The sequence below is a fragment of the Ursus arctos genome, unplaced genomic scaffold (assembly GCF_023065955.2).
Source record: "Ursus arctos isolate Adak ecotype North America unplaced genomic scaffold, UrsArc2.0 scaffold_8, whole genome shotgun sequence".
Taxonomy (NCBI): domain Eukaryota; kingdom Metazoa; phylum Chordata; class Mammalia; order Carnivora; family Ursidae; genus Ursus; species Ursus arctos.
In genome coordinates this window covers 21,572,843-21,600,080 of record NW_026623100.1, presented here as the reverse complement: position 1 = coordinate 21,600,080, position 27,238 = coordinate 21,572,843, and the positions used below count along the sequence as shown (strand labels likewise).

Genomic DNA, 27,238 nt, shown 5'->3' with positions numbered 1-27,238 from the left:
GAAAAAAAGTCACTTCCCTCTCCTAGCTTGGCACTACTTAGGCTAGAGAGGGGAGAAGACATGGTTGATACCTCCTTACCTCATGAGTTTCTCTCTGCCTGCATGAGAATCAGAAGAAACTCGTACTTTTGGAATCCAGTTTTGCCTCTCCAGGATTGGTAGATATTCAAAGCTGATTAGCCCTTTTGAAGGAACCTTTCTGGGGAGACTCAGACCTTTTCCCCCACCAAAAATTCCCAACTTTTGCTCTCTTGATGGACAATGCCTATACTTCGGCTGTGCATATACACACCCCATCCCAACTTCTGTATGGAATGCTACACCTCCAACCCCTTTCTGCTGAGAGACTAGCCCTCAACAAGAAGGATGTGGGACCCTTCTAAAATGAACGTGGGACCAGATCCCTCCTTCCCGTCACACCTAATTGTGGGGCTCCTGTCTCTATCCTACCAATGACAGAAATTGCAATTTGCTCTGAATTTGACCGCCTCTTTCTGCTGTCTTGACAGGAATCATTCAGATATCTCCAGCCACAGCCTTTCCTCTTTGCTTTCTGCAGGTATGGATCAAATACCAGTCCCTTCTAGCTCCAAGGAGTAAATGCCTAGGTCTCAAAAAAAAGGGGGGTTCTTTTTGCCCCCCTCAGTAGGCACGTGAGGAAGGGAAAACATCTGATTTCTTTCTCCCCTGGGAGAGGGGAGAAGAGGGAGAGCCACAGCTCTCCAATCACTTTCCTGGAAGAAATACTCTTGAGCCTGGGGTGGGTGTTGGGCTAAGGATCTTAAAGGCGGTTTTAAACACCCCTTTTGCATGACATGGTGGTGCAGTACTTAATCTTAAAATGAGGCGTAACTATTGTTTTCAGTCTCAGGTCTCAGCTAAAACTGAGACCAAATGTCCCACTTCTCAAATCAACTGAATTGAACATATAAACCCTGTTTGGATCCTGATTTGGAATTATAAGTTCAACAAGACATTTTTGAGACCATTGGGGAAATCTGAACACAGGTTGACTTAAATATTACAGCATTGTCTTTGTTAATGTAATCGGGCATTGTGGGTGTATTTTTTAAAAGGCCTTACCAGTTAGAGGTGTATACTGAAATATAGAAGGGTGCTGTGAAATGATATTTGGGACTTGCTTTAAAATCCTCTGGGAATGGGGGTAGGACAATGTAGGTAGAATAAACAGTGAATTGGTGACAGTTATTGCAGGTGAGTCATAGGTACATGGGGATTGGATTCATTACACTCTTCTCTAATTTTGTTATGCTCTTGAAATTTTTATGTAAAGTGTTTAAATAAAATTTAGGGGCACCTGGGTGGCTCAGTCAGTTGAGCATCTGGCTCTTGATTTCGGCTCAGGTCATGATCCCAGGATCCTGAGATAGAGCCTGCCTTGGGCTCCATGTTCAGTGGGCAGTCTGCTTCTCCCTCTCCCTCTGCCCCACCCTCCTCCTGTGCACTATCTCTCCCTCAAATAAATATTATTAAAAGATTATTTATTTGAGAGAGAGAGAAAGAGCACGCATGCACGAGATGGGGGAGGGGCAGCGCAAGAGGGAGAAGCCAACTCCCTGCTGAGCTGGGATCAGGAGGTGGGGTTCAATCCCAGGACACTGGGATCATGACCTAAACCAAAGGCAGACACTTAGCTGACTGAGCCACCCAGGTGTCCCTTTAAAATTTAAAAGAGTCCGTTTTCATTCTACAAAATATGTGATCAATAATCCTCAAAACTGTAAAGGCCAAGAAAAATAGTGAAAGCCTGAGAAACGACAAAGAGGAGCCTAAGGGGACTCACTGGTTAGAGGTAATGTGTATTCTGTATGGGATTCTGGAACAGAAAAAGGAATTTAGGTAGAAACTGAGGACATCTGAATAAAGTGTGGACTTTCATGAAACAGTAAGGTATCAATAATTGGCTCCTTAACTGTGACAAATGTACCATACTAATGGAAGATATTAATAATAGGAGAAACTAGGTATAGGGTATAGGAGAATGCTGCACTATCTTCATAATAACTTCATAAATCTAAACCTGTTCTAAAATTAAAAGTTTTCTTTTCAAAAGTCCATTTTAATATCCTGTTATATATTTTCATAATAACATTTCAATATAATTTCTCACCATAGTATATGAACAAAATTATTAGTTTAAATTTTTTTAACTATTTCAGTAATGTTTAGTAATCTGCATTTAGCTAAGACAGGACTAAACAGTTGACTTTCAAAGCACTAGATCAGGTTTTAACTGATATAAAGAAGCACAAACAGATAATTAGAGTAATACCTCAATTAATGAAAAGAAACATAGTTCACTTCCAGAAGAAGAAAATACACAAAATGCATAAGAACATGTCTAGATATGAAGAAAGAGTATGGAAAAATGCCATTATACTTAGCACTGAGTGCTTTAGAAAACAGGAAATATGAGTCTGTATGTCTTAACTAAGGAAAAGACACAGTTAAGCTTAGATAAAGAGAGAACTAATCATAGATAGTGCTGCTTGGACACATTACAGAGGCAACAAATGGCAAAGCCAGGGTTTGAACAGAGTATGCCCAGGCTCCGAGCTATAGCACCAAAATCAGAAAGGGGACAAAGGGGACAGACACTAGCTCAGAAAAAAGTAGGCAGTACAGGCCCTACCCTTCCTAGTACTTCTCAAGCACAGAATTCAGCCAGTCTCAGATTTGCTTTTCCTGTGGAAACAAGAAGCCTAGCCGGGAAAGACATTCTTTCTGATTCCTCTTTAGTTTACACACACACACACACACACACACACACACACACACACACTCAAGCATGCGCGCTTACTTCCTGGGAGGTATAAATCACATTTACCCTCAGATCCGGCCTAGTGACATCAAGGGTTCACCTGTCCTTAAAACAAACCTATTTCATGATGCCCTTGGTAGATAACTGGATTGGTGTACCACATCCATTCCAGTCTCTTTCCAGCTTGCTTTCCTGTTCTGTAGAGCCGGAAAGTCTAAAGCTCTATCCCATAGACATTCTTGCAATTGGGATTCCTTATGTGATAGAGGATCAACCGTCAGAAGAACCAATGCTAGAGGTGGAGGGACGGCATGAGTGAGGTGGAGGCCATCTGCTGCTGGTTCGGTGATAAGCACAGTCAGAGAGTTTAGTTTTTCTGAGATGTTGTTACCTGAGGTCACAGTGACAGCAGCTTCTTGGGCACCAGGAAGCAGGACATCCATGTGACTAGTTAATATCCTAGCAAGTGTGGCAGGTTCTGGAATCACAATTCCCTGGATGTGGCAGTTTCCAGAGCCAGGCAGCTTCCTGATGGTGGCAGGGGAGACACAGTTTTAAAGCCAGCAGCCTCTCAAGTCAGCACATTTCCTGATGGTAAAAGAATCAGTAGCTCCCTTGGTGGCCCAGTGCTGCAGTGAGGGTCAATCCCGAAGCCTCAGCCTCACAGTGGTTCTCAGCTCTATGCGCATTAGAATCACCAGGGGAGCTTACTAATTATACACACACACATGCCCCCCCAGGGGTTTTGATTCAATATGTCTGCGGTAGATTCCAGAATCTGTATTCTTAAAATCAACCCAGATGCTTGGGGTACGAAGCTAAGGCTGAGAACCACTGACCCAGAGACTCTTTCATTAGCTCCCCCAGTAACTCCATAAGCCATTTAATACCCAGTGTTAAATCCATTTCTGTTTAAACTGTCTAGAATGGATTATTTTTTCTGTAACTGAACCATGACCAATGCAATGCCTGGGGACAAAATCTTCACAATAGATCAAAGTTTAAGCAGAATGAAAGTTCAAATATGCCACCCACCCTCCTGTCAATAAAGAAGCATTAAAATTTTCAGTGCTTACAAAGAGAAGAAATAAAAAGTGTAGGAAAAAACAAGCTGGGAATGGTAATAAAACTAAGCCTAGAGTTTTGTAATATAACTTGCTGTTGAGAGATGATAGCATATTTAGGCAACCTATACCCTGTAAATTAGTTACATCATGCTCATTTATTTTCGATGCCTACTTGCTTTGCAGCTGTACATTTTATTTTGAAAGAAAATTAATGAAATAATAAATTAAAAAGAACCCTTCCAAAGCCCGGGTTGTTTCGATGAACTACATTTTCTGGTCTGTTGCTGCCACCTACCATCTGTCCAAGGCAAGGCAGGCCATGTGCCTGTGACTACCATTCCAAACCTTCAAGAACGTTAGTACCAGCTAAGTTCTCTCCTGTTTCAGGGTCACACTTCTAAAATACTTTTAGGTGCATGCTGAACCCTTAAATGATAAGCAGTTTAAGTGTTGTTAGGGCTGTTTACTCAACAGATCACTTAAATATGAAAGGATCTTCACCATGATTTACTATTAGATATGGATGTTATAGGAAAAGCAAAACTTAGGGGTGCTGGGTGGCTCAGCCAGTGTCTGCCTTCAGCTCAGGTCATGATCTCAGGGTCCTGAGGAGCAGGCTCCCTGCGCAGCGAGGATCCTGCTTCTCCCTTTCTCTCTGCTGCTCTCCCTGCTTGTTCTCTCTCGACCTCTCTGTCAAATAAATAAATAAAATCATTTTTTAAAAAAAAAGGAAAAGCAAAACTTACAAGAAATTAATTCAGTAAATGCCGATTGAACTCCTGCTATGTACGAGGCATCATGGTTTACAGTATACTCATCTACTGCATCCTTTAAATTAACCACATTTAAAGATCATGTGTCTCAGGGGTATCTTGTTCTACCAAGAAGACGGTGATTACCTGGGCATAGAGAACTTTTTTGCAACATGGAAATGTTTCATCTCTAAAATGATTTACTTTTCACTACCATTTATAAATTTTTTTGTTATCTGTTCGTATTTTTATTTTTTTATTATTAACATATAATGTATTATTTGTTTCGGGGTACAGGTCTGTGATTCATCAGTGTTACACAATACACAGCACTCACTACAACACATACTACCATTTATAAAATCGTGTCTTAAAAAGGTTGATAATGGGAAAAAAAAGGTTGGTAACGATGATGAATATAATAAAATGTCAATAATTCAGCACTTAAAACATATTTTGCTGGTTGAATATGTTCGGTTTCCTTTTGAGTGAGTCAGTAGTACATTAAATTACATTTGCAGTAGCATTTTACAGTTATTAAGACATTTTTATATACAAGCTCCCACTTGACACTTACAGCAACCCTGAGAACTAAGTACAGCAGGGCTATTTTAGAGACAAGGACATCGCCTCAGGACATCCAACGGATTGCCCGAGATTACGCAGGAACAGAACCCCACCTAGAACATGCCCTTCTGACATCAACTGAGTTCCTAAATCAACATCCAGATGAACGAGGCAATAAATCCCCTATTTTGCTTAAGCTAGCATGTATTAAGTCTCTCTCCTTGTAACCAAGAGATCTAACACACTGATATCTTATTTATATTTGTCCTAATATAACTGAGATATTGATTTCCCTAAAATCAAAAATAATAATAATACTGAGCATTATTGATGATGTGCCCAAGTAGAAACTCTCACACACTGCTGGTGTTTGGATACAAACATTTTGTTATTTGACTATGAACCTCAAGCCTTAAAAATTACACATACTTGGAGGAGGGAGAAAGAGATGACTCAGCAGAACACAAGGGATCTTTAGAGTAGTGGCACTCATCTGTATGATACCGTAATGGTGAATACCTGGCATCATACGTTTGTCAAAACCCAGAGACCTGCACAATACAAAAAGTGAAACCTGATGTAAAATAGGAACTTCAGTTAGTAATAAAGTATCAATATCCATTCATCTGTTGTAACCACAAATGTACCACACTGATGTCAGATGTTAATAATGGGGGAACTCTGTGGGAGCAGGGGTAATTGGAAGATCTCTATATTTTCTGCTTAATTCTTCTGTGTCCTAAAACTGCTATAAGAAGTTAAGTGTATAATTTAAAAAGAAAGAAAGAAAGAATCACACATGCATTACCCAGCCGTTCTGCAATTATAAATTTCTCCCAAGGAAAATATAGGACAGGGATGCAAAAATATGAATAAAACAATTGTCATTGCGAAGTTGTTTATTACTGTAAAAAAAAATGGAATCAGAATCTACGCAAATATCCATCAGTTTTTAAAGGTTACATAAATTTCTAGGCAGTCTTAGAGAATGCTGATGCTAATCAGGGCTTCTTACCTAGGGTTCAGGATAGGCTGCAGAGGTTCAAATGCTGACTCTCTCATGGAGCCACTTGTGGGTTCTTTGGATGCCCTGTGAGGCCCTGGAGCCACAATGCTCCCTGATGTGGGGAGTGCTATTGAAGTGACCAGTGGAACTTGGAAATTCCCTTGCCTTGCTGGATTGCCTTCTTTGGACAATTGCTTCCAAGAGAGCTTTAGCTCAAGTACCTGGCATTCCTTAAAAACACTCAAGAGCCTCCTAGGGCCTACAAAGTCCCAACTTCCTGGCATGGTGTTCTTGACCTTCCATTGTGGTCTGAGTTGACTGTTCCAGCCTAATTTCCCATTCACAAGGGGCTATTTTTTTTAATACTAGGTACTTTCTTCTATTATGGTTCAAAAAAATAGTCCCTTATGAATAGGCTGATGATGGAATGGTCCATCCAAACCAGTTTCAAACATCATTCCTGGCACGTACCAAATACAAAGCAAGTTAAAATGTGGCACGATTTTGTGCAATTGGTGGAGTGTAAAAAAAGGAGAAATCTATTTTAATGTGACACTAGAGGACATTCTTTGCTACAGGGGTTCTAACACTGACTGCATAAAGAGGAATTCAAAGGGTATTTTTTGGCTCTGCAGTGAACTAAGCCTGAAAAGCCACAATAATGTAAGTGGGCATTTAATTTTTACAATTTAAGAATAAACTAATAGACAAATCACAGAAGACAAAATTGTGATTACAGAAGAGAATGTTATCCAGCCAGAAAATTTAAAACTAGATTTGCTGCCAACAAAGTTTGGGAAATAAAAGGAAAGAAGAACAGGTAAAGGGGCCCATCCAAGCACGATCACCCTCAATGAGAGATGCTCTCCTGGTTGATGGAATGTCAGACAGAGGTTCAAGAATATTGTCTGAAATTAAAGAGGTGAAAGAAATAGAGATTCGTGACAAAATTATGTTGGGAGAAGAGAGACAACAAAGGAGAGAGGCAGGGCAAGCAAGCTAAATTTGCACACATCATGACGTCTAAATCAAGAAACACTCATTTAGAGATATCAAGGTAATCACGAAAAGAACTAAAAACAGAAACTGCTAAAAGTAGTTACCTCCAGAGAGCAAGTTAAAGGACACCACAAGGAAGCAATCAGTCAAATCCAGAATATGGGACATTTCACAAGATGACTGACCTAGTTTCTCTAACAAATCGATGGTACGGGGGTAGAAATGAGTTATAGAATAAATGAAATTTAGGAGATGAAACAAATTCAATGTGGAGATTTCTTTTGGGATCCTTATTAGAATGATTTTGAAACAATTAGATAAATTGGATTATGATTCAGATATAAGATGATGATAGAAGAAATCATTAATTTTGTTAGGTACAATAATGGCATGGAGGTTACATTTTCAAATACCTTTGTAGTTAGAGGCATCATGAAGCATTTCTACATAAAATAACATGATGCCTGGGCTTTGCTTTAAAATACTCCAGTGCCAATCTCCCATACACCCAAAATATAGCAAGATAGAGAAACAAGACTGGCCAAATGTTGATAATTATAGAAGCAGGGGTCATGGGATTCACTGTACTATTCTCTCTGCTTTTATATATGTATATTTGAAATTTTCCAAAAGAACAGACTATTTTCTTTGTTTATTTATTTATATATTTATTTATTTATGAAGCAGGTGTCTCCGAGGAATGTGATAGGGTTTGGAGAGCACTGGAACGAGCAAGATTGCTTTATGTCTAGGGATTTCAGGGTGTCTCAGTCAGTTAAGCGTCTGACTCTTGATTTCAGCTCAGTTCATAATCTCAGGGTCATGAGATTGAGCCCCACGTTAGGCTCCACACTTATTGTGGAATCTCTTTGTCCCTCTCCCTCTCCCTCTGCTCCCCTCACCCCACACTCATTCTCTCTTTCTCTGTCTCTCAAATAAATAAATAAATAAAATCTGTTTTAAAAAGATTGTTTTATGTTTTTAATTTATTCAATAAATATTCATTGAGTCCCTGCAATGTATGAGGCACTGTTTAGGCACTTTTGGGAGAGGAAAAGAACAAATCAAAATCCCTGTCCTACTAAAGCTCACATTCCAGTGAGAAGAAAGAGCAACAACAACAACAAAATTACATACAAGAAGCGCCTGACTGGCTCAGTCAGACTCCTGATCTCAGGGTCATGAGTTCGAGCCCCACACTGAACGTAGAGATTATTAAAAAAGAAAAAAAAACCCACAGAAAGAATAAATAAGCTGTAATATGTTAGAAGTGGATACATGCAATGAGTAAAGAATAAAGTAGGGTAAGAGAGATTTAGAGTGGGGCCAAGGTTACAGATAAAAATAACATGTTCAGGAAAGGGCTCATTGAAAAGCATGACATTTGAACAAAGACTTGAAGGAGGTGAAGGAGAGTATAAACCCTTCTGACTTGACACCTTTTAATTATGTCCATGGTTTAGCTTGATAAAAGGAACTGAAGATTACTTCAAAAATAAAATAAAATAAAATCCCCCTCCTCCTCACTCCTCCTTCTCTGCCTATCAAAATTCTCTTTCAGTCTTCAGGACAACTTCAAGAGATCAGTCTTCATGAGGTCTTTCATCCACTGCCAGAATTAACTGCTCTTTTGTGTTCTCTAGTACCTGGCTAGTAACATGTATTCCGTTCTCCCATATAAATATGGCTTTTTATGGCTTTATTAAGCATTTTCACTTTCATTATTTTATTTATACCTCACCATACTCCGTGTAGTTTTTATTTCAATATCTATTATTATTCCCACTTACCAGATGAGAAAACCAAGGCTCTGAAAGAGTAAATGACCTAAACCAGATTAGTCAGACACAAAACATCCGAATTCCAAACCTCTGAATGTGAACATTACTTCTTGACCTCATTCCACTACTTCTCTACAATTCGTTGCTTCTAAGAGTCCTTTTCTATGTTAAAATTAGATTTGAATCAAAGTACTATTTGCACATGATATGAAATGAGGTAATTCAGCAAATCTGAGGAGGAAAAGCAAGCCTCCCACTGATCAATCCCCAGTGACTTTACAAGGACAGTACTGTCTTCATCTCTATTTGTAGTTCTTCTGGTGGTTGCCTGTGTTAACTCTAGATAATATGCTTACACCTTTATATATTGATCTGATCGCCTTCAGGTATTATTTGCTGACTTTCCCCTATGAAAAGGGAAGATTTTGCTCATTTGCATTGCCCTCACGTCTCGGGTTAGGCTCCCTGGGACCAGACTCTGAGGCAGAGACTTGTGTGCAAGGCTTTGGTGACAACGCTGCTGGACTGAACTGCAGGAGGAGGTGACCTGCTGGGCACCTGCAACAGAAGTATCTGCCCGTCTCAGGAGCTCTGGGGCAGGAAGAGCCCTTCAGAGCTGTCCTTCAGAATTGAAACAAGCGGCTGGGACTTTGCACCCTGCCATTGAGCAGTCTTTGTGAGCTCGGGGATGTAAAATTAGACAGCTAAGACTCTCTCCAGAGAATGGCTTGCAGGGAAGTTGTCAGCAGTCAATACTCCTGGCAACTGGAGAATTGGACAGTTTGGTTCTGAAGTGGGTCGGGAGGTGAGCAGAGCACCATGGCATCCATCACAGCCCACCCCTACCACGCTTGGATTCACTTACTTCTTATAGTAAATCCATTCTACTTGGAATTATCTCCCTCAGCTTTCTGGTTGTTTCCTTTGTTTGGAGAAACTTGGGAAAACGTTGGTGAGTTGGATGACATCCCTTGCCTCTTCAGGTGCTCTCAAAACCACTTCTGAGATACTCCATTTCGCTTCTCTACTTCCAATTCCGGATTCCCCTTCCCTCAGCTAGCAATTCTGCCCGTCTAAATGGCTTGCCTGGAGTTGTTGAGGGGGGGGAATCCTTGACCTTCATCCCTGAGGGGTCTGAGTCTAAGGATCCAGCTCTATTCAGGTTAGGTTGGCTACATTGCCTGCTTACCATCAAAACTGGGCAGGCAAGAAAGAAGAGATGCCCTGGATCAGCTGGGTGCCAAACGTATTCTTGATTGATCTCCAGGAAGCCAACATCTCTTCCTCTCCTGATGATAGGCGCCCATTATCACTTCATTATTCCTTCCTTATCCTATGTAGTTTCCTTCCCTGTTCTTCTCTCTTTCACATCTCACATACTCACACGTGCCTCTAAGAAGCTCTAATCCATTGTCCCCTAGGACCACAAATTCCAAGTTTTCAAAACGAAATCCATTTTTTTTTCCCTCACTCATAAACCTGTTCTCCCTCTTTCATCCGTCTAGCTCCTGTGCTGGAAACCTGATTCATAACCTCCGCTTCCCTTCCCTATATATCTACCAGGTTCCGTAAATTCTATCTCCTACGCAGCTTTTAAAGTCATTCTCATTCTCCTTCCCCATGGTCACTATCCTTATTCAGGAGCTCATCATTTCTCACCTGGACTATTACAAAAAGCTCGCAACTGCTCTTCCTTTCTCCAGTCTCCCTTACACCCCTCCCACCCACATCACACCACATCTTTCTAAAAGGCATTTCATTTCACTGCTTAAAATTCTTTTCACGTTTAGGCTTTTCCCAGCTTGGCCCCTCCTACTTCTCCGTTCACTCCCCCTCACCCCCTCCCTCACCTACTTGTCACTTGCCCCTGCCCAAAGATGACAGACCCCCTTCATGACCTTATGCCTCCACACACTCTTCCTCTTGCCAGACTCTACTATTCTTTCGCGATTTGCTTCATTCCATCCATGACTCTTCCTGATAGGTAGGATCAGCTTCTTCTCTTCCCATGGTCACATTGCAATTCTTCCATACCTTTATTAGGACACTCATCACATTATGTTCAATTATTTGCCTTAGACACACAAGTACATGTGGAATATATGAAAAAATGCAACGGTCGTGTATTATATTCAGTTGTGATCCTAGTGTATTGCATTACTTTCACAGTTCCTAGAAATAGTAGATAATAAAAAAATATTGAATGAACAAATGAAATATACAAATGTTGTTTATAGCACGATGCACCTGACCCACCAACAGCAATTGAACATATACTTCACAGTTTCCCAACAGTGTTGACTGATGTTTGCTGACTGGCCCATATTCTCTGACCTGACCTCTAGATGATGCCAAGATTTTTATATTCATAGCCTGAGAATGAATAATTCTGTTTTCCCTGGGCAATGAACCAATAGCTATCATCTGTTTTAGGGAAGGGACTGCAAAAACTAAAACAAAACAAAGCAGGCAGACCAAAGGAACACTGGAGAAGAATCATCTCAACTGCGAGGGCTTACTTATCAATTACTTACTTATCCAGGATCTAGTACAACGGCTCAGATATCATAGGCATTCAGTAAATACTTGTTGAGTGTCCAGAAAAAGAAGAGGAAGGAATAACAAATGATGCCCCTGGGAGTGATGCAAACTTATAGAAACCTCTCAGTATGGTAGAAGGGGGAGAGATGAGCTCAGATTTTAAGCAAATAAGTTGTAAGCTGTTTACCCAGCTGGACATATCCTAAAGACATAAAAAGAAAGAGAAACTGAGAAATCTGGGATTGGGAATGTATTTATTTAAAATCAAGAGAGTGAGATGCGCTCCCAAGAGATAAAAAGTCTACAGAGGTAACCACTTTTTTGTACTTTTTTTTTCTGTTTTGTTATTTACCTCCATGATCCTAAATAACATATTTACACTGTTATTTTGTTCAATTTTTTCCATTTTAGAAATTATATATCGATTTCCTAACTACTATGGAAGATGAAGATTTAGCTTTCTTCCTGTGCACCCCATGCCAATATACACATTCTTCCCCCATCCTCCAATATAGTTATATTACATATGTACCAAATCAATATTCAGTGTTTATTTTATTCATTTATTCACCCAATAAATACTTTGAATTGCTTGGAGAATTTTAATCAGGGTATATAATAACATTCACACTTTCAATCATTCCCGGCTGCCTTTTCTGAGTGTTGCCTTTTGAGAAACATTAGCACTATTCCTCTGCCTACTTTAAAGTAGAAAAATCAATTCTAAATAAGTCAAATTATATCAGTTCTTATTATGCCCAAGGCATGTGAGGGAAATCAAATTGTCTAAAAAGGAATTGGGGCACCTGGCTGGCTCAGTTGGTAGAGCATGTGACTCTTGATTTCGGGGTTGTGCGTTCGAGCCCCATGTTGGGGGTAGATATTACTTAAGTAATAAAAAAAATCTTTAAACAAACAAAAATAACATAAAACAGAATCCTTACCCTCAAAACATCAAAATCCAGATGGTCAAATCATGCAAATACACACAAAAAGTTAACAAGTTAATGCCTCCTGAGTGATGTAGCCCGATAGATCCCCCAAGAGTCAGAGGAAGATGTCCCTGTGTATTGGGCTGGCCCAGGACAACGCTGTAGAGAAGATGGGACAGGGTTATGAGGGATCTATTAAGATACAAGAGTAGGGAGGGCTAAGGGCAAAGAGGGACAGGAAGAGCACTCTAGGCAGGAGGAAATCATGAGTCAGGAAGGCAGGAAACACAGTCAAAGCCCAGTTTGACTGCAAAAGAGGTTCGTGGGCAAGAATGGCAGGACAGAAGGGGGCAAGGACAGGGGAGAGCAGAGTGTAATCAGGCTTGATGTCAACAAGAGAATTCCTAGGATTTTCTCTTTTTGTGGCTCCATTAAGTTACTAAGCAATGATGCAGAGATGTACAAAGATTTATAGTTACATTTCAGTGAAAAAAAAAAGTGTCAAATTATGGTTTGAGGAACATATTAAAATGATATGCTGGAGGATTAAATTCTCACATTGAAAAATAGTAATAATTCAATAACATTAATATTACCTAAATATATAGTTAAAAATCAACAATACTGATTTAACTAGTAATGTTACTTAAGGCACATTAACCATTTAGAGAGTTTGTCAGCTCTTTCTGTGTTCTGGCGATCGAAGTAAACCCTGGGAAGTAAAGATGACTAAGAACCAGTCCTTTGTTTCAAGGAGTTCATGGTCTAGCAATAAGACGAACATTCTCAACCCCTTTTTGCATCATTCCAGGGCATCTCTAGAAACATCTGAGAATTGTTAGAGTAGAAGTTCTGTTAACTAACTTTACCAATCTCTCTTACTATCTTATCTTTCTTGCTTTCTCATCTATCCATCATCTAACACTCAGCAGCCAGGTGAATGCACGACTTGTGGGGTGCACGGCCTCAGAATAATGGCACTGCAGGCAGAACAGAAAATTAGGTCATGACCACTGGAGCTGAGCATCAGGGATGTGTGTGATCAAACACAACTTTACTTCTGTCTTCCATGTGCTCTTTACCATGAATTAAGCAGGGACAACCTTTCCCCTGATCTGAAATGGAAACGGTGGCTGTGTCCATAACTTTTCAGTTCAATCTTAATTAACAGGTCGTTCACTCTCACTTTAAGTGATTGTCACTTTAAGTCACAGTCTTAATTCATAATTAGAATTTCCAGTCCAAGATATCAAACAGAATTCTGAACTTCATTTAAAGGTGATTCTTCCTGTGTGCCTGGCTGGCTCATTTTGATAGAGCTTGCCACTCTTGATGTTGGGGTGTGAATTCAAACACCATGTTGGGTGTAGAGATTGGGATGAATGAATGAATGAATGGATTCTTTTCTACCCAGTTCAGTCCTATTGCAGACTGAAAACCTTCAGTGAGAGAGGGGGCCGTGGTTGGCTTCTCTCCCTCCACCTCCATCCCCAACCTCAGTTTTCAGGCCAATCTCAGACCCCTGCAAGGCATTGGGGAGGGTGGAGTAGGAGGAGAGACTGTATGCTCTCTGGCCTGGCAGATATCTAATAAGTTAGCATTGGCACTCCTGGGTGGCTCAGTCATTTAAGTGTCTGCCTTCGGCTCAGGTCATGATCCCAGGGTCCTGATTTTGAGCCCTGCATTGGGCTCCCTGCTCAGCTGGGGTGCCTGGTTCTCCCTCTCCCTCTGCCCCCCACCCTGGCTCGTGCTTTCTCTCTCTCTCTCAAATAAATAATAAATAAAGTACTTTAAAAAATAATAGGTTGGCTCTCTGATGGGTCATTTTCATGGGCTCCTCGAAGATCATCCCACTTTTTTTTCCCCCACCTCTTTATGTCCTTGGTCTAAGAGTCTTGAGAAAATCTCCCTTGTAAATTCCACGTATGGGAATCTGTCTCTGGCATTTCACGCCTATTTTATTTTGGTGTTCCGGTTAAAACTTCAGTTTTAATATCCTACCACCTATCTATACATCTGTCCATCCATTTATCCACTATTGACTCATCCATTTGTCTTAGGCAACACTTTTAAGGAAGAGTTGGTGGCAACAATGAAGTGCAAGAGAATGGCAAGAAGTATGGAAGAAAGAAATTAGCATGGCAATGCCAAAGAGATGAGGAATAGTTAGCACTAGTGAATACCAGGATACACGTTGGTTTCTGAACTATATGTCTGTCTTGAAACAACTACAAGTGTGTTTTCTTAAATTTGGACTTTCCCATGGATTAAGACCCTATTTTTTAAATGCCTCATTTTCATTGAAGATTTATATCTAAGTCACAATGGCTCCCAGAACTTTCCTACCATAACTTACATACAATAGTGTATACAAAAACCTGTCTCTGGGAAAAACCATTGTTTCTAGATTGTCATCTAATAGCAGCAGAATTTAGTAGAAAACATTAATGGATGATAGTTTTAAATAGCTCTACTAGTTGCAGCAAATGATGCAGCAAAATAGAGAAAAGAGAAATATATTAATCTCCTCAACCTTACGTTCTTTGTTGTTTCTTTTAATTTTAATTCCGGTGTAGTTAACATACAGTGTTACATAAGTTTCGGTGTACATAAGTTACATAAGTTACATAAGTTTCAGTGATTCAGCAGCTCTGCATATTACTCAGTGCTCATCAAGATCCCTCCTAATCTCCTTCACCTATTTCACCCATCTACCTACCTACCTCCCCTCTGGTAACCCACTGTTCTCTGTAGTTAAGAGTCTGTTTTTTGGTTTCTCTCTTTTTTTTTCTTTTGTGCATTTGTTTTGTTGCTTAAATTCCGTGTATGAGTGAAACCATATGGTATTTGTCTTTCTCTAACTGGCTTACTTCACTTAGCATCGTACCCTCTAGATACATCCATGTTGTTGCAATGGCAAGACTTCATTCTTTTTTATGACTGAATAATATTCCATTGCATATATATACCACTTCTTCTTTATCCATCCATCTACCGATGGATACTTGTGTTGCTTCCATAATTTGGCTATTGTACATAATGCTGCACTAAATATAGGGTGCATATATCCCTTCGAAATACCGTTTTTGTATTCTTTGGGCAAATACCCATAGTTTGATTATTGCATTATATGGTAGTTCTATTTTTAATTTTTTGAGGAACCTATTTTTCCACAGTGGCTGCACCTGTTTGCATCCCACCAACAGTGCACAAGGGTTCCTTTTTCTCCACATCCTCACCAACACTTGTTGTTTGTTGAGTTTTTGATTTTAGCCATTCTGACAGGTGTAAGGCGATATCTCATTGTAGTTTCAATTTGCATTTCCCTGATGATGAATGATGTTGAGCGTCTTCTCTAGTGTCTGTTGGCCATCAGTATATCTTCTTTGGAGAAATGTCTGTTCATGTCTTCTTCCATTTTTTAATTGGATTGTTTGGGTTTTGTGTGTTTTTTTGTGTATTGAGTTATATAAATTCTTTAAATATTCTGGATATTAACCCTTTATCAGAGATGTCATTTGCAAATATCTTCTCCCATTCAGTAGGTTGTCTTAGTTTTGTTGGTTGTTTCTTTTACTGTGCAGAAGCTTTTATTTTGATGCAGTCCTAATAGTTTATTTTTGCTTTTGTTTCCCTTGCCTCGGGAAATATTATCCAGAAAGATGTTGTTATGACGGATGTCAAAGAGATAACTGCCTTTGCTCTCTTCTAGGATTTTTATGGTTTCAGGTCTCACATTTTGGCCCTTAATCCATTTTGAGTTTATTTTTGTATATGGTGTAAGAAAGTGGTCCATTTCATTCTTTTGCATGTAGATGTCCAATTTTCCCAACACCATTTGTTGAAGAGACTGTGTTTATCCCATTGTTTACTCTTTCCACCTTTATCAAAGATTAATGGACTATATAATTCTGGGTTTATTTCTGGGCTTTCTATTCTGTTCCATTTTTTTTTATTTGTGAAAATAATTTAAAAAGTTATTGAAAGATCTTAATGAAGACCTAATAGAGATACACTACGTTTACAAATTAAAAACTTGCTTTCATAAAGATGTCAATTTCTCCAAATACAACTATAGATTCTATATAATTAAAAAAAAATCCCAATAGGATTTTTTAATAATATTTTTTATTATATTATGTTAGTCACCATACAGTACATCCCTAGTTTTTGATGTAAAGTTCCATGATTCATTACTTGCATATAACACCCAGTGCACCATGCAATACGTGCCCTACTTAATACCCATCACCGGCCTATCCCATTCCCCCAGCCCCCTCCCCTCTGAAGCCCTCAGTTTGTTTCCCAGAGTCCATAGTCTCTCATGGTTCATTCCCCCTTCTGTTTACCGCCCCCCTTCTTCTTCCCTTTCTTCTCCTACCAATCTTCCTACTTCTTCTGTTCCATAAATGAGTGAAACCATATGATAATTGTCTTTCTCTGCTTGACTTATTTCACTTAGCATTATCTCCTCCAGTATCGTCCATGTTGTAGCAAATGTTGAGAAATCATTCTTTTTGATGGCTGAGTAATATTCCATTGTATATATGGACCACATCTTCTTAATCCAGTCATCTGTTGAAGGGCATCTCGGCTCCTTCCACGATTTAGCTATTGTGGACAATGCTGCTATGAATATTGGTGCATATGGCCCTTCTCTTCACTACATCTGTATCTTTGGGGTAAATACTCAGCGCAACTGCTGGATCATAGGGTAGCTCAATTTTTAACTTTTTAAGGGACCTCCACACTGTTTTCCAAAGTGGCTGTACCAACTTGCATTCCCACCAACAATGTAGGAGGGATCCCCTTTCTCCACATCCTCTCCAACATTTGTTGTTTCCTGCCTTGTCCATTTTTGCCATTCTAACGGGCATAAGGTGGTATCTCAATGTGGATTTGATTTGAATTTCCCTGATTGCTAATGATTTTGAACATTTTTTCATGTGTCTGTTAGCCATTTGTATGTCTTCATTGGAAAAGTGTCTGTTCATATCTTCTGCTCATTTTTTTATTTGTTTATTTGTTTCTTGTGTATTGAGTTTGAGAAGTTCTTTGTAGATCTTGGATACCAGTCTTTTATCGGTAGTGTCATTTGTAAATATCTTCTCCCATTCTGTGGGCTGCCTCTTAGTTTTTTTGACTGTTTCCTTGGCTGTGCAGAAGCTTTTTATCTGGATGAAGTCCCACAAGTTCATTTTTTCTTTTGTTTCTCTTGCCTTTGGAGATGTGTCATGAAAAAGGTTGCTTTGGCTGATGTCAAAGAGGTTGCTGCCTATGTTCTCCTCTAGGATTTTGATGGATTCCTGTCTCAATTCGAGGTCTTTCATCCATTTGGAGTTTATCTTTGTGTATGGTGTGAGAGAGTGGTCAAGTTTCATTCTTTTGCATGCAGCTGTCCAATTTTCCCAGCACCATTTATTGAAGAGACTGTCTTTTTTCCATTGGATGTTTTTTCCTGCTTTGTCAAAGATTAGTTGCCCAAAGAGCCGAGGGTCCATTTCTGGGTTCTCTATTCTGTTCCATTGGTCTATATGTCTGTTTTTGTGCCAGTACCATGCTGTCTTTGTGATCACAGCTTTGTAGTACAGCTTGAAATCCGGCAACAAAGAAATAATACCTATTCTCCTAAAGCTGTTTCAAAAAATAGAAACAGAAGGAAAACAACCAAACTCATTCTATGAGGCCAGTATTACCTTGATCCCCAAACCAGGCAAAGACCCCATCAGAAAGGAGAATTACAGACCGATATCCCTGATGAATATGGACGCCAAAATTCTCAACAAGATCCTAGCTAATAGGATCCAATAGTACATTGAAAGGATTATCCACCATGACCAAATGGGATTCATCCCTGGGATGCAAGGGTGGTTCAACATTCGCAAATGAAAAGAGTCAAGAACCATATGATCCTCTCAATAGATGCAGAAAAAGCATTTGACAAAATACAGCATCGTTTCCTGATTAAAACCCTTCAGAGTGTAGGGGTAGAGGGTACATCCCTCAATTTCATAAAAACCATCTATGAAAAGCCTACAGCAAATATTATTCTTAATGGGGAAAAGCTGGAAGCCTTTCCCTTAAGATCAGGAACACGACAAGGATGCCCACTCTCGCCACTATTATTCAACATAGTACTAGAAGTCCTTGCAACAGCAATCAGACAACAAAAATGATAAAAGGCATCCAAATCGGCAAAGAAGAAGTCAAACTATCTCTCTTCGCAGATGACATGATACTCTATATGGAAAACCCAAAAGAATCCACCCCCAAACTACTAGAAGTTATAGAGCAATTCAGTAATGTGGTGGGATACAAAATCAATGCTCAGAAATCAGTTGCATTTCTATACATGAACAATGAGACTGAAGAAAGAGAAATTAGGGAATCCATTCCATTTACAATAGCACCAAAAGTCATACGTTATCTCAGAATTAACCAGAGAAGTAAAGGATCTATGTTCTAGAAACTACAAATCACTCTTGAAAGACATTGAAGAAGACACAAAAAGATGGAAAAATATTCCATGCTCATGGATCTATTCTGTTCCATTGATCTATGTGTCTATTTTTGCACCAGTACCATACTGTTTTGATTACTACAGCTCTGTAATATAACTTGAGGTTTGAAATTGTAATACCTCCAGTTTTATTTTTGTTTTTCAAGTTTGCTTTGGCTATCTTGGATCTTTTGTGGTTCCATACATATTTTAGGATTGTTCTAGTTTGTTCTTTGGATAATACTTTGTGCTTAACCCCCCACCTCCCACATCCACTTGTAAGATCAGTGAGCCAATGAACCAGCATCCTAGGCTCTCCCTCTGCTACCTGAAGTCCTGCCCACAATAACCTCCTGGCCATTTGTTTTCTAGTTTTTGGAGGAACTATGCCTGAACTAACTAATGCATGGACCACCAGATGCCTGGTATAGAGTGTCAGCCTCTCAGTTCTTTTTTTTTTTTTTTTTTTTAAAGATTTTATTTATTCATTTGACAGAGATAAAGACAGCCACTGAGAGAGGGAACACAAGCAGGGGGAGCGGGAGAGGAAGAAGCAGGCTCACAGCAGAGGAGCCTGATGTGGGGCTCGATCCTGTAACGCCGGGATCACGCCCTGAGCCGAAGGCAGACGCTCAACTGCTGTGCCACCCAGGCGCCCCACAGCCTCTCAGTTCTGATTCAAAGAAACTTGGACAGACAATCCTTAAACAGGTATGGTCTCTAGGCTCTTAAGGATGTTGGCACAGAAATCATTCTTATATATTTGCAGTAGGGAAGTCTTATTCATCAGGATCACCTTTCACTTAGAATGTAGAATTTGGTATTAGGCTTTCTTTAAAAATGTTTCAAAGAAACTTCTAGAATCACTAAAGGCCAGGGACGATAATTTCATTTTACATATATCTTTTCCCCAACATTTTATTTTGAAAATTTTCAAACTTCCCAAATAGCGAAAATAAAAATGGTACAATTAACATCCATACATTCTTTACTGAGATCAAATAATTTTAAATTTTGGTGCATTTGCTTGGATTTGCCCACCCCCTGCCTCCCTCCTTTTTTCTCTTTTTCCACATTTTTTTTTGAAAGTAAGATGCAGACATCAGAAAATTCCACCCCTAAATAGTTCACATGCCTCATCTAAAAATAACATTCACCTACATAATCACAATGCCATTACCACATCTGAGAAAACTGACATAAATTTAACAGTGTCTTTTGATGTACAGTCTATATTTAAGTTTTCCCAGTGAGGGATTCTCTAAGCACCAGCCTCCAAGGTCCTTCCTTGCTCTGGCTGGACATGGACGGCAGGAAGGAGGCAGCGCAAGGCAAGCAATTGACCGTGCGGGGAAGCCCCCAGAAGTTGGAGCCCATTTTTGCTGATTCTCATAGTATTCGTTTCCTAGTAAGTAATGCTATTAAACAGTTAGGAATAATCAAACTTCTCACTTAAATGATTGTGATTTTTCCCTTGTACTTCCAGCAGATCCATTAGAGGAAAATCGAATCTGCATTATTTATAAGTTAAGAAACAAACCAAATACTAAGATTTGAATCTAATCCTTGGACAATCCTTAAATGGGTATGGTCTCTAGGATCTCAAGGAGGTTAGCATAGAAATCATTCCTACATTTTTGCAGTAGTGGAGGCTTATTCATCAGTATCATCTTTCACCTAGAATGTAGAATTTGGTTTGGGGTTTTTTTTAAAGGTGTTTTTCCCAGGATCCAGGAAAGTATGGGAGCATATTCTGTCCAGATTGTGCTCTTTTTTTGTCTGTGAAGGTGGAAGTCCTGTTATTATCAGCAGGACCTTAGAGCCTCATGTCAGCTGCTTCAGAGAAGGTCAGACTCTCCTAATTTGCTAGTGTAGAAAGTCATTCTCTGTAACATACGCTTGTTTCTTTTCATCCTTCTAGACTCACTATTCTTTCCTACCACTCTGTTTACCACTGATTATTCCACCAAAGGCTGTTCTCTATCAACTTAGGACTTTGATTTCTCTTGAAAGTGACAACGCATTAGGACTTGTCCCAGTTGAACATTCTGGGTCAGCTATGGGGTTTTAAATCTTTACAGCTCACAAAAAGAACATAACTGAACAAAGAAAGATAGGTGTGCTGTCATCAGAGCTTCGGATATAAGGGAAAGGAAGACAATGTGCCAGCTTCACATGGTTTGCCATTTCTGTGGTCTCTGTCTGTGAAGGTAATGCTCTTATTGATTAGTCCTCAAGAGAGACATCATTCGCAAACTGACCCCTGCCTTGTGGCAGCAGACTCACACTTGTGCTAGCTTCAATAGCGTATGAACAGATCCTGTTGCTGGGAGGACATGGGCAGCTGTTGCCTTGACAACACAGCATGCAAGTCTCTGGCTTCCCTGAGAAGGTAGTGATTGCTTATCAGTCTCACATATGAACTTTTTGCTTATAAGACAAAGAATGTTAACTTACAACTCAATTACTGAAAGTTTGTCAGTACCAGAAAATTTCATCTGGAGTCAGGCTGCAAATACATAAAAGAAGCTTAAAAACATGAAATGCCATGATAACGTAGAATCATAGGTTTCAAACTTGATTACTAGGGACAAAGCATTCTATTTTCATAACAAGATACTTTTACTACGAGAGACTTGTACAAATTATGTATCCCAACTAGGACAGGAAAAAGGAAAATTGATTCAGCTCCATCATTAGAGATCCTTTAAGGCCATATCCCTGTACCTAATTACTGTTGGATCAGGGCTAGGACTCAGGGAGAAGAGTGTCAGGCCAGGACAAGGCAGAGTTCGAGCTTTGGGAAGGATTTGTGAGACTCTTGTAATCCCATCCATGAAGGAAGCAGAGACTTGAAAAGGACTCGCACATTAGGGCTTGCTCTCTTACAGATCTTGGAACAGTGACCACCCTGTGAAGAATCTCCAGCGAGCTTCCTGGAAGATAGGACACACGAAGTCTAATCTTCCCTGTTGCCTCAGCTGAGGGCCAGCCAACCACCGGTCACCAGAGATTCCATCCCCGATCATCCAGCAACCAGTCAACCTGCCAGTTGACGGCCACTCCACACCCATCAGTGACTGAAATCCACTGAGCTGAGTCACAACCCAAGGAACCCGATCAGATCATCAGATAAGCACAAGTGTAAGCAGAAATAGAAATGCTCTCCGGTCAGGTATACACTGGATGATGCAGTATATAAAATTAAAAATGCACCAGGCTCTTTTTCTTTTAAGATGGGAATCATTTGAGATAGAACTTACCAGAATTCCTGTGCTTCTGGGGCACAAACTACAGCAGTGCAATAAACAGAACTGAGGAGCCCCATGTGTATGTAGCGGCTCCAAGGTACTGGTATTAATGAGGAGAGCAGGAAATTCATAATCTGCCACTACAAAGAAGACATTGAGCATGGTTGGTAACTACAGGTGATCAACTCCAACTACACTAAGTTTTACACGTTCAGACCATTTTGGAGCTTGGGATATTTGATTTTGATACTACTATAAAGTGAATTTAGAAACTACAATGTCAAATAAATAAATAAAATCTTAAAAAAATAGGAACTACAATGAGGGATGCTTGGGTGGCTCAGTTGGTTAAGCATCTGCCTTCAGCTCAGGTCATGATCCCAGGGTCCTGGAATCGAGTCCTGCATCCCTGCATTGGCCTCCCTGCTCAGCTGGGAGCCTGCTTCCCTCTCTGCCTGCTGCTCTCCCCGCTTGTGCTCTCTTTCTCTGACATATAAATAAAATCTTGAAAGAAAGAAAGAAAGAAAGAAAGAAAGAAAGAAAGAAAGAAAGAAAGAAAGAAAGAAAGAGAGAAAGAAAGAAACTACAGTGAATTTCAGGGGTGCCTGGATGGCTCAGTCGGAAGAGCATGCAACTCCTGATTTCAGGGCCATGAGTTCGAGCTCTCTATACTCCATGTTGAGTATAGAGATTATAAATAAACAAACTTTTTTTAAAAATGAAACTACACTAAATTTCACTTTTAAGTCTCTGCTTATTCAATAAACAAACAATACATACACTGTATACTCATCATGGAGTGGGGTGCAAAATGCAGTTCTGATTTCAGGAATTAAAAAGCTTGTTGAGGTGTCTTAAGTAAGTGAAAAATTAAAATGATAAAAATGTTTAAATAACTAAAATAAATAAATATCTGTTCAAGATGCCAAAGAATGTGTGTCAGGGTGCCTGGGTGACTCAGTCAGTTGAGTGCCCGATTCTTGATTTCCATTCAGGTTGTGATCTCAGGGTTGTGAGATCAGGTTGTGAGACCCCATGCGTCAGGCTATGCACTGGATATGGATCCTGCTTAGGATTCTCTCTCTCTCTCCCTCTGCCCCTTCCCTCAATTCTCTCTCTAAATAAAATTAATTAATTATTTTTTTAAAAAAAGAATGTGTGTCAACAATACTAAAAAAATAGGGGCACCTGGGTGGCTCCGTCGGTTAAGCCTCCAGCTGGATCTCGGCTTAGGTCATGATCTCAGGGTTGTGAGATGGACCCTGGTGTCAAGCTCCATGCTGGGTGTGGAGCCTACTTAGTATTGTCTCTCTCTCTCCCTCCCTCTGCCCCTTCCTGCTCATGCTTGCACACTCTCTCTCTCTCAAAAAAAAAAAAAAAAATAGATGGCAATAGAAGAGATGATCCAAGATAGTGCAAGAATACCTTCTGATGAATTGCACAAAGCTACAGTTTTAAAAAATTACTATTACTTCTTACATAGTAAATGGCTCTGGCTTTTTCCTAAAGTGTATACTTGAATTTTTGCTTTCTTTTTTTTTTTTAAGATATTTGTTTGTTTGTTTGTTTGTTTGTTTGTTTGAGAGAGAGAGCGTGCGTGCACAAACACCCATGCTTGAGCAGGGGGAAGGGCAGAGGAGGCGGGGCAGAGGGACAAGTAGACTCCATACTGAGCCCATAGCGGTTGCGGGGCTTGAACTCATTAACCTGAGATCTATGACCTGAGCCGAAATCAAGAGTTGGAAGCTCTTGCGTAACCAACTGAGCCACCCAGGCACCCCAAAATTAAATACTGTTTTATTTCCAAGTAACGTATATCTAGAAGACCCTAAGAACCCAAGTTCAGGTTTAGAGGTAAATCAAAACAGTTTCTAGAAATAGTTAACTCTTCATGCTCACAGATGTAAAATCACTAAGGGAACTTTCTGGACTCAATATAGGGCAACTGCTAAGTGCTATCTTTTTCACACACCATAGGAGCCATGTTTGACTGCTGGTAAGTGACTCTGATCTGTCCCCAGTCCCACTCCAGCATAGCCCTATGCCTCTCTACTCTCTTTTCCTCTTTCTTTGACTCATCTCCAGGCCCACCAGTTCTTCAGAGTCCCTTCTCCAAGGCACTCTGGTCTTTTTTCCTACTGGTATTAGAAAACACATATTTAAATCTTGCAATTGAATTTTTGTAAAAGAACCTACTAAGCTTCTAGGCTAGTTAATATTTTGTATATTCAGTATATGAAAAAAAGCTGGTTTTGATCTTTGTAGTACATTACTGGTTGGGTCGATGGTTTGGAGCATAGGACTAAGCGACAGGAGACCTGGCTTCTAGTTCTGTTGCCAGCAGTAGAACGACCTCCTCCAAGCCAACATTCTGCAATCTGCAAAATAAGGGAATCAGAAGAAATGTGTTGTTTTTTCATTGCTAATTACAAAAGTGATCAGTGCATATACTCTTCATATCAATTTTTAATATAATACAGATAAGTTTGAAGACCACTTAGAATTTCCCCCATTTTCTCAGCTCCAGTTCCCTTTTCATCTCCCCATTATTATCTCTTTGGTATATCTCCTTCCAGTACTCTTTCCTCACATTTATATAAGCTCCCTGCCAGGTTTAATATTTTATATAAAAAACAAAGCAGCCTTTATACAAAGAAATAAGAGCTTAACTTGTGTTTAAATGTATGAGTTTCCAGATGGGAACATTTTCATTGCTTGGCCCTGGTGAATGTTTAGGAAAGATTGTTGCATCTAAAATCAAAACAGGGACCTCTGGGTGACTCAGTTCATTAAGCATCTGCCTTTGGCTCAAGTGGTAATCCCAGAGTCCTGGGATCCAGTCCTGCATCAGGCTCCTTGCTCATCGGGGAGCCTGCTTCTCCCTCTACTTGTGCTCGCTCACTCTCTCTCTGACTAAATAAAATCTTTAAAAATAAAATAAGATGTTTGGATCTTCTTTTTAAAAAATAAATTTTAAAAAAATAATAAAATCAAAACACTTTGGGGGAACCTGGGTCCGTTAAGCAGCCATCCTGATTTTGGCTCAGGTCATGATCTCAGGGTCCTGGCCTTAAGCCCTGAGTCGGGCTCCATGCTCAGCATGGAGTGTGCTTGAGATTCTTTCTCCCTCTCCCTCTGCCCCTCCCCCTGCTCTTGAGCTCTTTCTCTCTCTCAAATAAATAAATAAATCTTTAAAATAAAATAAAAACATTTTTAAATGCAAAACTCACAATATATGCTACAAGGAACTCACAAAATATATATGCTAATAAAAAGGAGAAATGTCAACATGAATGACATTTTAAACCTTTAGCTGTGTAAAAGTTTAGGAAAAAGGAAACTTCTAGAAGTAGATACTATGTCATTTTATTATTAAGAATTATGTCTGGCAGTTGGTCCCTGGCTTCATTCGAGTTACCAGGCTGCTCTACAGCAGAAGCACAAGCCCTCTCTCCAGACTGAATTGGCCTACGTGGGCGTTCAGCTGGTTTTCTCCATCACCTCACGAAGGTTTTCCTGATTAACTTTCTTCATGGCTTGTACTGAAAATGTCCTTGGTGGGCATGCCCCTTCACCCAATGGAGGAGTTGCAGATGAGCGTGGGTTGCTGGAGCCGCGCCCCGACGACGTGTCCAGTGTCCAAGTTCCATGCCAAAAGATGATGCAGAGACTTGGGGCCACCATCGCGTCCTGCTGAGACCTCCCCTCAATGTGCTGACTGACCTGGCGAGAGAGCAGCTGGAGCGCCCCTCCGGGACCGCAGGAGCCTGCATTCCTGTCGACAGTTCGAGAGCTCACAAACACCCCTATGCGCCACCACCTGCTGTTGCGGAAGAGTCCCTAGCAACAGCAGAAGTAAATAGCCCTGAGGGGCTGGCAGGCTGGCAGGCTGGAGGCCTAGGGGGCAGGATTCTATTAATGTGTCCCAGGAATTCTCTGGCAGCCCTCCCGCACTGATGGTAGGGGGGCCAAGGGTCAGCAGTGGGGGCACCGAGAGAGGTGGCAATAATGCAAGGTTATACAGGGCTTTGCCACGAGGTCAGGGGTTCTTTCCCTCCAGAGGTCCACAAGTAAGAGGCCCCCCACATATCCCCATCGTTAGATCAGGGGTAATGATGGAGCTGCTTCCAGGAAATACAAGAATGGCCGGCAAGGAAAGGCTGGCTCATGTTTCTTTCCGACCCGGAGGCCAACCCCCCGCACCCCGTGGGGAATTGGCCAAGGCCTCTCCCCTTGTCTTCTGGTACTCCCAGTTTACCGTCTCGCCCTCCTGTTCATTGCTTTATATCTCCTCGACCTCCCAGTTTCAGTCCATTTCTTGCTATGCCTATTGCTTTTGCTCCACCCCAGATATTTGGATCTCCACTACCTTCTTACTTTGCCAATTCTTCTTCCTGGAGCATGCCGGCTCCTGCGCCCTCAAACAGAGAGAACAACTGATGACAAAAAAGGGAGGGGAATAAAGGGTTGGGGGAAGAGGTGAAAATTACTCATTTATGTTTTTATATTTGAAACCCCTACCCTCTTAACGCTTTGCTTAGCACAAATGTGCCTTACATGTTTGGAGATGATTCAATAAAGATTCTAAAGTTTGAAAAAAAAAGAATTATTTTTATCACTCCCATTATTAACTCTACTAATAGCCTAATTAGTCTATCAGGTACACACTGTCCACTGAACTTTTACTGTACAAAGCAAGCTATATCTAGAACTCCTTTTTAGACAAATTAACAATGCCTTTCCTAAAGTTTTCCAGTCTCTGGGACCAATGAGAAAATGGGAAGAATAGGGCTTTGTATTAATTTTTTTGTCAACTTGACCAGAGCAGTGTCCAGATATGTTGTCAAACATTATTCCAGATGTTCCTGTGAGAGTGTTTTGGGTGAAATTAAGATTTAAATTGGTCGACTTCGAGTAAAGCAGATTATTCTCCAAAATGTGGGGGGACCTCGTCCAAATAATTGAAGGCCTGGATAAAACAAAAGACTGACCTCCTCTGAGCAAGAGGGAATTGTGCAGGGGCACCCGGGTGGCACAGCGGTTAAGCGTCTGCCTTCGGCT

The 27,238-nt window shown here is 40.4% G+C and overlaps 1 protein-coding gene across 6 annotated transcripts in view; it reads right to left on the bottom strand.

Annotated features, from left to right (window-relative positions):
- ACYP2 (acylphosphatase 2) overlaps positions 1 to 25,894 on the bottom strand; it is a 180,248-nt gene extending 154,354 nt beyond the window's left edge. For 4 of the 6 annotated variants that reach the window (XM_044378097.3, XM_044378104.2, XM_057309359.1 and 1 more), the window contains exons 1-4: positions 25,679 to 25,894; positions 24,451 to 24,555; positions 22,190 to 22,317; positions 3,174 to 3,310 (exon numbers count right to left, since the gene is read on the bottom strand). In XM_044378097.3, the coding sequence (XP_044234032.2) occupies positions 3,174 to 3,310; positions 22,190 to 22,317; positions 24,451 to 24,555; positions 25,679 to 25,861 (553 nt within the window). In that variant the 5' untranslated portion in view covers positions 25,862 to 25,894. Of the gene's footprint in view, positions 1 to 3,173; positions 3,311 to 11,132; positions 18,062 to 22,189; positions 22,318 to 24,450; positions 24,556 to 25,678 lie in introns of those variants that run through there. The other 2 variants (XM_057309356.1, XM_057309357.1) reach the window with 2 other exon arrangements.
- Positions 25,895 to 27,238: the final 1,344 nt, after the last annotated feature.